Raw genomic sequence first — 12,786 nt, 5'->3', positions numbered from 1 at the left:
TCTGAACCTATGTTGTTAGAGCTAATTAAAATTAACAAAAATACTTAATTAATTAAATAAATAAATATTGTTTAATTCTTTGATTTTTTTAATTATTTATTTAAACTATAAATTGAGAAAATGTGTAAAAAATTACTAGAGCCAAAGGCTTAAAGTGGAGAGATTAGTACATTTAGCTATTTCGGAAGCAACTGCTTTCGCCCCATCTGAACCTATGTTGTTAGAGCTAATTAAAATTAACAAAAATACTTAATTAATTAAATAAATAAATATTGTTTAATTCTTTGATTTCTTTAATTATTTATTTAAACTATAAATTGAGAAAATGTGTAAAAAATTACTTGAGGTAGAGGCTTAAAGTGGAGAGATTAGTACATTTAGCTATTTCGGAAGCAACTGCTATCGCCCCATCTGAACCTATACTATTCCACCTAATTAAAATTAACAAAAATACTTAATTAATTAAATAAATAAATATTGTTTAATTCTTTGATTTCTTTAATTATTTATTTAAACTATAAATTGAGAAAATGTGTAAAAAATTACCTGAGATTGAGGCTTAAAGTAGAGATATTAGTACATTTAGCTATTTCGGAAGCAACTGCTTTCGCCCCATCTGAACCTATGTTGTTGTTACTAATTAAAATTAACAAAAATACTTAATTAATTAAATAAATAAATATTGTTTAATTCTTTGATTTCTTTAATTATTTATTTAAACTATAAATTGAGAAAATGTGTAAAAAATTACCTAAGCGAAAGGCTTAAAGTGGAGAGATTAGTACATTTAGCTATTTCGGAAGCAACTGCTTTCGCCCCATAACCTATGTTGTTAGACCTAATTAAAATTAACAAAAATACTTAATTAATTAAATAAATAAATATTGTTTAATTCTTTGATTTCTTTAATTATTTATTTAAACTATAAATTGAGAAAATGTGTAAAAAATTACCCAAGCCAAAGGGTTAAAGTGGAGAGATTAGTACATTTAGCTATTTCGGAAGCAACTGCTTTCGCCCCATAACCTATGTTGTTAGAGCTAATTAAAATTAACAAAAATACTTAATTAATTAAATAAATAAATATTGTTTAATTCTTTGATTTCTTTAATTATTTATTTAAACTATAAATTGAGAAAATGTGTAAAAAATTACCCAAGGTCAAGGGTTAAAGTGGAGAGATTAGTACATTTAGCTATTTCGGAAGCAACTGCTTTCGCCCCATCTGAACCTATGTTGTTGTTACTAATTAAAATTAACAAAAATACTTAATTAATTAAATAAATAAATATTGTTTAATTCTTTGATTTCTTTAATTATTTATTTAAACTATAAATTGAGAAAATGTGTAAAAAATTACTCGAAATCGAGGCTTAAAGTGAAGAGATTAGTACATTTAGCTATTTCGGAAGCAACTGCTTTCGCCCCATCTGAACCTACGTTGTTAGAGCTAATTAAAATTAACAAAAATACTTAATTAATTAAATAAATAAATATTGTTTAATTCTTTGATTTCTTTAATTATTTATTTAAACTATAAATTGAGAAAATGTGTAAAAAATTACCCAAGCCAAAGGGTTAAAGTGGAGAGATTAGTACATTTAGCTATTTCGGAAGCAACTGCTTTCGCCCCATAACCTATGTTGTTAGAGCTAATTAAAATTAACAAAAATACTTAATTAATTAAATAAATAAATATTGTTTAATTCTTTGATTTCTTTAATTATTTATTTAAACTATAAATTGAGAAAATGTGTAAAAAATTACCCAAGGTCAAGGGTTAAAGTGGAGAGATTAGTACATTTAGCTATTTCGGAAGCAACTGCTTTCGCCCCATCTGAACCTATGTTGTTGTTACTAATTAAAATTAACAAAAATACTTAATTAATTAAATAAATAAATATTGTTTAATTCTTTGATTTCTTTAATTATTTATTTAAACTATAAATTGAGAAAATGTGTAAAAAATTACCTGAGATTGAGGCTTAAAGTAGAGAGATTAGTACATTTAGCTATTTCGGAAGCAACTGCTTTCGCCCCATCTGAACCTATGTTGTTGTTACTAATTAAAATTAACAAAAATACTTAATTAATTAAATAAATAAATATTGTTTAATTCTTTGATTTCTTTAATTATTTATTTAAACTATAAATTGAGAAAATGTGTAAAAAATTACCCAAGCCAAAGGGTTAAAGTGGAGAGATTAGTAAATTTAGCTATTTCGGAAGCAACTGCTTTCGCCCCATCTGAACCTATGTTGTTGTTACTAATTAAAATTAACAAAAATACTTAATTAATTAAATAAATAAATATTGTTTAATTCTTTGATTTCTTTAATTATTTATTTAAACTATAAATTGAGAAAATGTGTAAAAAATTACCTGAGATCGAGGCTTAAAGTAGAGAGATTAGTACATTTAGCTATTTCGGAAGCAACTGCTTTCACCCCATCTGAACTTAAATATTTTTTGCTTTTTAAATATGAATTAATCTAAATATCATAAAACATAAAAATATTTAAGATTAAAAGATGATAAATATTTACGAATAATTTAAAGAAAGAACCCTTTAACAGATGGATGATATAATCTAATTAATAATTTGAAAGAATTAATGGGCATGGATAGATTAATTATAAATACTTAATTTGACTTTGCATTAACTTTTGAATGGTATTGGTACCCTTTTTTAGAAAAACCATCTAGAATAAGAGATAAATTGGACCTTTTATGTTGTTTGAAAACAATAGTTTAAAGCAGTATATCATAAATTTTAGTATTCCTTTTAACAACTTCTTATTCATTATGTTGTTTTACTTCAAAAGGGATTGAAAAGTTGTTCAAATAATCTAGACTTTTGTTAACAAGTACTGGTTCTAAAGTTTCAAAATTGTCTATAAGTGCAAGACAAACTCCAACTTAGAAAATGTCACTCTTTATAAAAAATAAGTCTTAAAAATAATTTTAGATATTATGATCATACATTAAAACTGTATAAGAAATCTTTGACTAATTCTGGTGGGCAGTATCCAATAGTTCCGCACTTTAAAATAAAAATAAAAATAAATTTAAACTAATTTTTAATAGTATATTTACAGCTCCTTCAATAGGATAGTATTATTTAACATTTTATCCATCAATATACGACCAATCATAAGGCATTTTTCTAGCTTAATCAAAGTCAGCTATTTTAAAAGAAAATTCAAAATAAAATTATTAAAATTAATAAAAAAATGTAAGTAAAGTACCTAATTTAATTGCTGGAATTTCAGGATCTTACTCTACATAAAGTAAGTTTTCTAATTTGATATCTCTATGAACGATATCATGAATATGAAGATAATTAATGACATCCATGATTTAGATAGCTATTTTTATTTTTTGATTTTCATCTAGTTCTTTATTTTGTTTCTTTAAATTATTTAGGAATTGTTTTAAGTTGCCTTTATAATTTTAATTTAAAAAATAAATGATTGTAAAGTAATTAAATATATTTTTTGAATTACCTGAACACTTCTCTATCTCATATACCACAAAATCTTCTTTATTATTCACATTTAAGTAAAAATAGTCATAAAATTTAATGACTAGAGGCATTTAACAGTCTTTCATGATACCAACTTCGCGGACTACTTCATGCTTTTTAGCTCTTTATATCTTAAGAGCTGAGTACCTATTTTAAGCTTTGTTGAATACCCCGAGAACTAATCCAGTTGCTCCAACTGAAATGAATTCGAAGTTAGGATCAAATTTAGTCATTTTTTGCAAATCATTAAGAATGATTTAATATTCATAAGTTTCGAAGGGCTTTCTTTCCAATTATTAATATTTTTTTATAAGCTTTTCTAAGTGTAAATCTTTCTAAAATAATAAATAAGATTAATTTAAAATTTTATAAGCATTTATTTACATGATAAACCTAAGATAACTTTAAGATCTCACTTTCATTTTTTTTCTTGTCCTGTATTATGCTCATTTAAATTTAATTAAACTATTCAGCTTTCTGCTTTAATTGAGACTTGAGTTTATAATAAATTTATGCAAACTTAAAGATAAGAAAAGAAATAATTTTACCTTATTTAATAATGTAAAAACATCTACATTCAAGTGCTATTAGTTCTAAACAATGAATTGAATTAGAAGCTCAACTGCAGGTTTACGCTGGTCCACTTCATATTTAAGGCATTGCATGGCTATCTAATAGATTTTGGATTATCTATCTATGCTGAAATTTTAGAAGATTTATCCATTTTTTGTTTCAAACTTTTGCTCAATGACTGTTTTACTGACATCAAATGTTGCTATGTTATCAAGTTCTAGCAAAACAATTCCGACAGAAAATATATCAGACTAGTTTTAATTTAATAAATATTAGTATAAATAGAATGATTTTTATGATAAAAAATTATGAATATTACTAAATCAGTTTCAAGCCAAAATAAATAAAGAAAATAATTTAAAATTACCAGTTTTTTGTATACATTGTAATAAACCTCTGGAGCAGTATAAGCTTAAGATCCTTTCTAAAATTTATAATAGAAATTTAATTAAACATTTCTTTAAAAATTTTATTACAAAAGTCGAAATTGAAAGTCTTGTTTCGTTATTCTTAAGAGCGGATGCAAAAGCTAGATCACCTTTTTGATATAATTTAATATATAAATATAATTTTTTTAGATAAACTAAGTAAATTTCTTTGATTAAAGAAAATCATAACAAAAATTTTTTTATTTGCTTGCAAAAATTAAGTAATTATTAAAAAAGATAAATAAAGTTCAACAAAACTAACTATTTTATTTTGTATTAATTAATAGTTGAAAATTGAAAAATTTTTAATATTTAAAATGTTTCATAAAACTTTTTATTTAAACTCTTGGCTTTTTTTATATTCTTTGATGATATTGACATGATAGTTTATCTCAATATTTAAAACAAGTTAAGCTCTTTAAAAATAAAATATTTAAGTAAAATTCCAAAAATATATATTCAAGATCTTCATTCATATACTTAAATCCCACACATTTTTTACAAGCCCAGCCATTTTCAGGGGGATTTTTCTTATGATTTAGAAATATTTTTTCAATTTAGTATATTTATTTTTAAGGTATTTATTTAAATTATTTTGAATCAATATATTTAGCAATATACTATAATTTAGCTATTAAATCAAGAAGCTTTTCAGTAAATATAACAATTTAAACGAAAAGTTTTATTATTTTTTTAAGAATTTATATATGATCCAGTTGTATTTCTATATAGAATACTAAGAAACAAAACTTTGAGAAAATTAAAGCTGTAAATTTTGAATTTAATCTGTAAATATTATATATTCAGATTAATTTTAATATGATGTGAGTAGTTCTTAATGCTATTTCTTACATATTCTAAATAAACACTTTGAAATATATAATAATTTAATCTAACTTTCTTAAAAATCAAAATTAATTTCAAAAAACTAGATAAAAAGCAAGGTTTTTTTTAAAATTGCTGCTATTTTCATGATTTGTTATTTAACTCAATGCCAAAATTTTTAAAAAAATGCTTTTTTGAGCTTTGCTTAGAAAGTTATTTATTTATTTTAAATTTTAAAAGAATAATTATCCTTTTAAAAAGGAAAATTTTTATTAAGTGAGGTTTAATGGAGTTTTAATTGAATTTTTCTTTAATATTTCAATGGATTGATGGATTATCAATAAATTAATTAAGATTTACTTTGAGTTCAACTTTATAAAATTAGTTAAATATCTCTAAAGTATAAAAATCGTTTATTTTAAATAATTTATATTACATAGCTTAAGAGTTGGATTGCCGTTTTGATCAAAGTTAAGCAAAAAGTTTGATGGCTTTATATCTCTATGCACAACATCAAACCTGTGCAAAAAAGCTACTGAATCTAAGATTTAGATTGTCATTATTTCTTTCATTTATTAGCTTGGATAGCTATTTTTTTGTTTACACGTATCAATGAATGACGATAGAGTAGCTTTTATATTAAATTATGATAAAAATTAAATAAAATATTCTTGAAAACTATTTAAAAATGAGAGAAGTTCATTTATTTTTCTTATAATTGTTTATTTATTTTAAAATTAGCTTTTTAGCTAAAAAAAACATTTTTTAATAGAAGATATATCTATATTATTTGTGTTAAAGCTATTATTTCATTATATTTTTAATAAATTATTTTAAAAAATAGATTAATATATTATTTCATTAATAAATATAATAATAAAAAAGTGATTGTAATTTTATATTTCTCATTCAATTTGAATAGAAATGTGTCCTATATAAAATTTGAAAAAATAAATTCAAATAATAAAAATATGAATGAATGAATGAATGAATATTTTCTTATTTTATTTTGTATGTAAATTATTAATAATAATGATTGACACTCATTCATAAATTGAATAAAGGATATCTTTATTATTTGTTTATATTGAATAATTAATCTTTATTATTTTATTCATTCAAAAATGAATAGAATTTATTGATTTATTTACTTGTTAAATGACAAGGTAAATTGAATTGAGTTATTGATTTTTTGATATTAAATGCTTTCTTTATTATCTTACTAGTTAAAGAGAATTGCATTCACTATTAACATTAAGATAAATGGAAAATTAGAAAAATGTTAAAAGCGAATGAATGAATTAAAAGCAAGATAAGAAAAAGGAAAAAACGAATTCATTCATTATTCATTAAAAAATGAATGAAATTTACTATTTAATTAAACATTCATTCATATTTGGATTTGTTATTTAATTAACAAGCAAAAAGAATAATAACTAATAAATATGTCTTTTTAGAGTTTTTTGAACACTCGCAATCATCTTAAAATGAGTATGAATTTAAAAGGAATATATAGCAATTTATTGAAGTATATTACTTTGACATAATTCCTATTCCATAACATAGAATACCCTGATTAAGTTTGATTAATTGTTATTTTAGCCTACTGGAATTTAATCATCATCTTCATCAGAATCAGAATCATTGCTTTCAGTAAGGTAGAAACTGTTGAATACTTTGATAATGTACTTACAACCGCTGAATACCTCCAGCATTTTGTACTCGTTTTGAATAACTTCCATTCCTTTGAAGTCGCTTTCATCGCATTCTACGACTTTAAGAGCCACTGTTTAGCCAGTAATTTTGTTGATAGCCTTTAAAACAATTGCAAATGATCCATTTCCTGCAAACTGTAAAATCTGATAGTGCTTTTACTATTTTTTCATTAACTTGAAGAACTTCTTGACATCATGCTTCTTGATGGTACAATTTTTGATTTGTTTCTCAACTTCTTATCTAATTGACTTAGGATTTGACATTTCTTTTTGTCTTTAACTTATTTTTGCTTGCTTAATTGCTTTGCTTTTACTTTACTTTAATTCACTTTGCTAAATTAGCTATTTTCTTAATAAAAAATATTACAAAAAACAAAGATTTTCCCCTTATATAAAATCTTCAATATTCTACCAAGTCAATTTCTAATATTCACATTTATTTATATTCAATATATATGGAAAATTAAAATCCTTATATTTGTTTGATTTCAGAATAAATACTGATAGTGAATAATGAATGTTTAATCTAATAAATTTCAATTAAGAAGATATTTAATAAATATAAAGTAACCTTGAAATAAATTTTTAGGTACTTTATCTAATATTATCATCTGATTTTGTTATAAATGATAATACATTCAATGAATTTGTATAATTTTTTTGTTTATAAACTGCTTATATAGCTGTTCAAGAATAATTATGAGAAAATATCTATAAATAAGCATTCTTAAGTAGCTTTATTTATCATTTTAAATAATTTATTTTATATTTATCTAAAGAACTTATCGCTCTTTAGGTATCTAAATAAATAGCTTTTAGCTATATACTTCTTTGAGATAGTGATATCTTAATTTAGTTTGGTAGACATGTGAGTTAGATAGATAGTAAATGGTTCTTCTTGCATGAGCGAGATCATCTCCTCCTGTTATATTGAAACTCCTTCTTATATTTCATTTGTTAAGTTAAATATAAAACATCTTAGAATAGTAAGTATGTCTTCATAAAGTTAGATCAGTTTCTAGTAAGATTAGAAGGAAAGTGGGTAATATCAATATTCATTTTATTCAGCTTCAAAAAATAGGAAATATAGAAAGTTGACTGACCATTTTGCTAATTTTATGGAATTCCTTAAGGAAGAAGTAGTGATTCTTCTGAGAAATTAATTATGTTTGCAAAAGATGAGCAAATAGTTGATGAATCTTCTCTTTTATCTTATTAATTATATTGATTTATTCATTATATTGTTATATAACTGTTCCTGGTTTTAAAATTCCGCTGATTGGATATATTTAATAAGGGAGTTTGTAAAAATATTATTATATAAATGAATGAATAAATGGCAGTTTAAGTATTTTTTTTTTTTTTTACATCAGAATTTATCTGAAAAATACGTTAAATTTTGATATCTTATGGGTAGTATAGGTGAGTTGAGCTATAATTCCCCTTATCTACTATATAATATCATAAGGAATTATATTTAAATATTCACAATTTTATCATTAAAGTCAGTTTTTTAATAGTTATCAAAAGATCGAACAAAAAGAATAACAGATTATTTTAAAAAGTAAACAAATAATTCAACAAAACATTAATCTCAAAGCTCAAATAAAAAAATGGAGTAATAAAGAGATTGATGTTGAAGTAGGCTAATCAGAATAAAAGAATTAAAAGTCTCAAACAGACTTAAAATAATAATCCAAAGTGCAAATCAATTAAAACTAAATAAGATATTGTAAAGTAGTTAGAAAAAGGGTGTTCAAAGAGAAGTTTATCTAATTAATTTGAATTTGATAGAAAATAAATTCTAAATTACGAAAAATAAGCTGAATAAATAAAGGATATGATGGTCTTTTTTAAATCTCTAAAGACTAATCTGAATAAAATTTTCAGAGTAAGTGGAAACTGTAAAACATTTTTTAATGTTGGAAAATGATATCTTCTAAAATTTACACTGCTATATTATTATTCTCTGAGATCGATTTTATGGACGAGATTTAAATTAGAATCGAAAATAAGTCGGTAATAAAGAAAAAATTTATGTGGAAAGTCTTCAAAAATATAAAATATCCATTCATTTTTTAATAAAAAATAAACTATTCATTATCAATTAATCAAAAATTATAGGTTTTTTTTTAAAATTCAATTTTTTTTGATAAAATGTATCTATATTTTTTTTGCAGTTTTCCATGAAGAGCACAAATTTTATTGCTCAAAATTTTTTTGTTTCTATGTTTTCAAACAGGCTCTTTCATAGCATTTAATAAAAAATATTTTGTTCAGTTTGGTTTCCAACAAAGAAAAACTAATAATACTTTCAATTATAATAAAAAGAAAAAATGATTAAGTTTATTAAATATTGTAATGTAAAAAAAATAAATTACTTTAACTAGATTAAAAATAAAATGCGTAAGCCAAATTTAATGAGACATAGTGTAAATTCTCTAGAGGACATATGAAAATTTTTTTAAAAAGATTTAATATCACTCACATACAGAAGAGCAAAAAAAATACTTAAAGCATCAGGACAAATTATTAAAGATAATCTTATAAAATTTAAATAAATAGTTATAGAAAAATTCTAGAAATTCTCAAATAAAACTTTATAGTGCAAGATGAACGAAACTTGGGTTTAATTAGATATCAGATAAAATAAAGTACAAAATATATTAGTGAAAAGAATGCTTAGATTGTCAAAAGTATTGATGCAGAACTTTAGTCATATGTAGTTGTTTTATTTAAGTAATCTAATTGATGGAACTAAGTTTCCACCAATAATTATTTTTTATGGACCAAGAAAGAGCTTAGACAAATAACTTGATTCAAAGAATTATATCATTTGGTTTAACATTTCAAAGAATAGAGCTTTTAACAATAAAATAGGATTTGAATATTGGATTGATAATGTCTTTCTGAAACAAATTAAAGACATATATATACTATCAATTTATTAAACCTTTTACTCCTTCTAGGTTTTAACCTATGAATCAAACTATGATGTAGATATTTAAATAAAATTTAATAGTTAAATAAGAGGAATTTAATATGAAAAGTTGAGAGTAAGCAAATAGTAGAAGTTTCAAAAAAATTGATAGACATAGTTTTATTGATGTTTTATATAGAGTTTAGACGACTAAGATTAAACCAGAAATTGTAAAAGAAGGATTCAATAAAATAACTTAAATTCATTTAATTTACTTTAACTCTCAAAACCTAACTGATAGTAAAATCGAAATTAATAGTTCAGAGAATTTCATATTATGAATGAATTTGGTGATGAAAATGATAGTTTTTTAATTGAAAAAGGATATGATAATGAATTATATTAATTAGTGATCGACCGAATAAGGTTTTTTTTGATTCGGCTGAATACAGAATAATTTAATAATTTTAAAAAGTATATTTGGCTGAATACAGAATATACCGTAAATTCTCCTTAATTAAGACACTCGACTTTTAAATGTTTGATTGAAAAATGGTGTCTCACACCCAGACCTAACCCTAAAAATTTAGTTTATGCGACATGGGTCTAAAATATCATTTTCTTTTATACATTTTTATTCTATTAAATTCAATTAATTTATGAAATTTCTTATTTCTACTTTGCTTAGCTAAGCTAAAAAATGAATTAAAAACAAATATTTGTAATTAAATGGCATTTACTTATCTAGTAGTTTCCAAGCAACTAGATTTTGAATGGTATTTTTATAAATGGAAGCCTAATTTTCTTATTAAGCTATCTGGAATGTAAATAAATACTTTTCGTGTAAAATGAAAGATATCCTTTATAAATTTATATCCGATAATGCTATCTATTTATTATGTTGAAGAAAAATATAAAAAAGACTAAAGTAGAAGTAAGCAAAAGTATTTATTGTTATGTTAGCGAGAGCTGTATTTGAAGAATTAAAAATAGCCTTATTATCCAAATAATTCAAAAACTCACTATTAATAAACACTGAGCTCCTATATAACCTTCAGAGCATAAATCATTCCCACATCCTGATCTATTTATTATCACCAATCTTAATAAATTTGCTGGCTAAATTAGTAAAATCAATTTTCATTAAATTAAGAATTTTAAGCTCTCCAAAAGTCTTTTTTAGGCAGGAATTATAAACAAAGTACTTAACAAGCTTTTCTGAATTGCATATTACACAATTATTTTTAACTTCATTGCTGTAAGTACCGAAAAAATGTATATATTACTATTACATTTACTTTGATTATTCATTCAGTATTAGTTACAATCCTTATCTGCAAATATTAGTTTGATGATAACAACTAAATCTTGAGTTCTTTAAAGAGATTAAAACTAAACCAATAATTAAAATTTTTAGGTTCTCAACCATAAGGCTGAGAATAACTTGTGAGTACATAAGGAAAATTAACATTTATATTTCTAAATAATAAAAAACTTATTTGACATAATTATTAATGTGATTATATTTATTTATTTTAGATTAATCATCATTAAATTCTCTTAGAATTCTTTTATCTGGATATATATTCTTATTGATTGATATACAACTTTTAATCTTACTAAATAAATTATATTTTTGTATAATGTAAATTATATGTTGTGTTAGTGTTATAACATTTTCAACATTTTAATTTCTGAATTATTATATCTATCTGATAAGATTTAAGGTTTATCATATTAATGTTTAATTCATAACTAAATTCAATCTAAAATAAATTGCACTAATTTTTTTCCAAAATAATAAAAAAATTATTTGATTTCATTATTAATGTAATTATATTTATATATTTTAGATTAATTATCATTAAATTTTCTTAGAATTCTTTTATCTGGATATATATTCGCATTGATTGATATACAAATTTTAGTCTTACTAAATAAATTATATTTTGTATAATGTACATTATTTATTGTGTTAGAGTTATCTCCATTTTCAACATTTTAATTTCTGAATTATTATATCTATCTGATAAGATTTAAGGTTTATCAATTGAATTTTTAATTCATAATTGAATTCAATCTCAAATAAATTGTACTAATTTTTTTCAGATCAGGCTAATCAGTGCAATTAAAGTATTTTTAAGAAGAAATAATAGATGAATATTTACAAAATAAATTTCTTAAATCTGACTGAAACCAACAAAAACATCACCATCTATTTTACTTTTAGAATTTTATATCTTCAGCTAATCTTGAATATATATTTTGTGAGAGTAAATAACTCATCCAAACATAAAGCTTTCACATGAATCTAATAGAGAATTACCATTGAACCTCATTCTAAATCCGAATGAACCAATTTAAAATTAGAATTTATCAGAAATGATCTGAAATTTCCAAACAAAAATGGGTAAAAACCATGAGATTCATATTATTAAAAGTCCTAAAAGTGAATCGTCATTCATTTTATTTAAAATAGTAATTTTCATTCAAATATATAATAAATCTTCATTAATCTTCATTCAAAAATATAATAAATCTTCATTCAAATATATAATTAATCTTCATTCAAAAATATAAGTAATTTAAATTTTCTTATAATAAATATCAAAAAAATACTATTTAATTTTAATACATAATATAAATGAATTAAGACATATTTTAATTAAGCCATTTTTCTTAAATTTTTTTTATATTATTGTCTATTTTTTTTCCAAAAATAAATTTATTTATTTATGCCTTAATTAAAAGATATCAATTAATCAATTATCAAATAAAAGTAATTTAAATTTTCTTATT

At 22.3% G+C, this 12,786-nt stretch overlaps 3 protein-coding genes across 3 annotated transcripts; 2 read left to right on the top strand and 1 right to left on the bottom strand. All coding sequences in view use genetic code 6, as the record gives it.

Annotated features, from left to right (window-relative positions):
- Positions 1-136: 136 nt before the first annotated feature.
- Positions 137-7,331, bottom strand: TTHERM_01155730 (Serine/Threonine kinase domain protein; the record flags this gene model as incomplete). The annotated part of the gene is made up of 24 exons (XM_001011781.3): positions 137-226; positions 342-431; positions 547-636; positions 752-838; positions 954-1,040; positions 1,156-1,245; positions 1,361-1,450; positions 1,566-1,652; positions 1,768-1,857; positions 1,973-2,062; positions 2,178-2,267; positions 2,383-2,472; positions 2,547-2,590; positions 2,644-2,934; positions 2,984-3,043; positions 3,097-3,185; positions 3,249-3,443; positions 3,507-3,861; positions 3,911-4,018; positions 4,075-4,350; positions 4,467-4,523; positions 4,576-4,637; positions 5,789-5,983; positions 6,890-7,331. Coding segments are annotated over 24 exons (3,245 nt in total), but the record flags the coding sequence as incomplete, so codon positions are not given.
- Positions 7,332-9,679: 2,348 nt separating this feature from the next.
- Positions 9,680-10,156, top strand: TTHERM_001155713 (DDE superfamily endonuclease; the record flags this gene model as incomplete). The annotated part of the gene is made up of 1 exon (XM_012796479.1): positions 9,680-10,156. The coding sequence occupies one exon, from the start codon at positions 9,680-9,682 to the stop codon at positions 10,154-10,156; it is 477 nt and encodes a 158-aa protein (XP_012651933.1).
- A 787-nt stretch (positions 10,157-10,943) lies between these two features.
- Positions 10,944-11,424, top strand: TTHERM_001155711 (transmembrane protein, putative; the record flags this gene model as incomplete). The annotated part of the gene is made up of 2 exons (XM_012796478.1): positions 10,944-11,114; positions 11,161-11,424. 2 exons carry the CDS (start codon positions 10,944-10,946, stop codon positions 11,422-11,424), a joined length of 435 nt encoding a protein of 144 aa, XP_012651932.1.
- Between the last annotated feature and the right edge of the window lie 1,362 nt (positions 11,425-12,786).

This window comes from Tetrahymena thermophila (assembly GCF_000189635.1).
Source record: "Tetrahymena thermophila SB210 genomic scaffold scf_8254722, whole genome shotgun sequence".
In the NCBI taxonomy this organism is placed as follows: Eukaryota; Ciliophora; class Oligohymenophorea; order Hymenostomatida; family Tetrahymenidae; genus Tetrahymena; species Tetrahymena thermophila.
The sequence above is the reverse complement of the archived record's forward strand: the minus strand, read 5'-3'. Positions and strand labels throughout refer to the sequence as shown.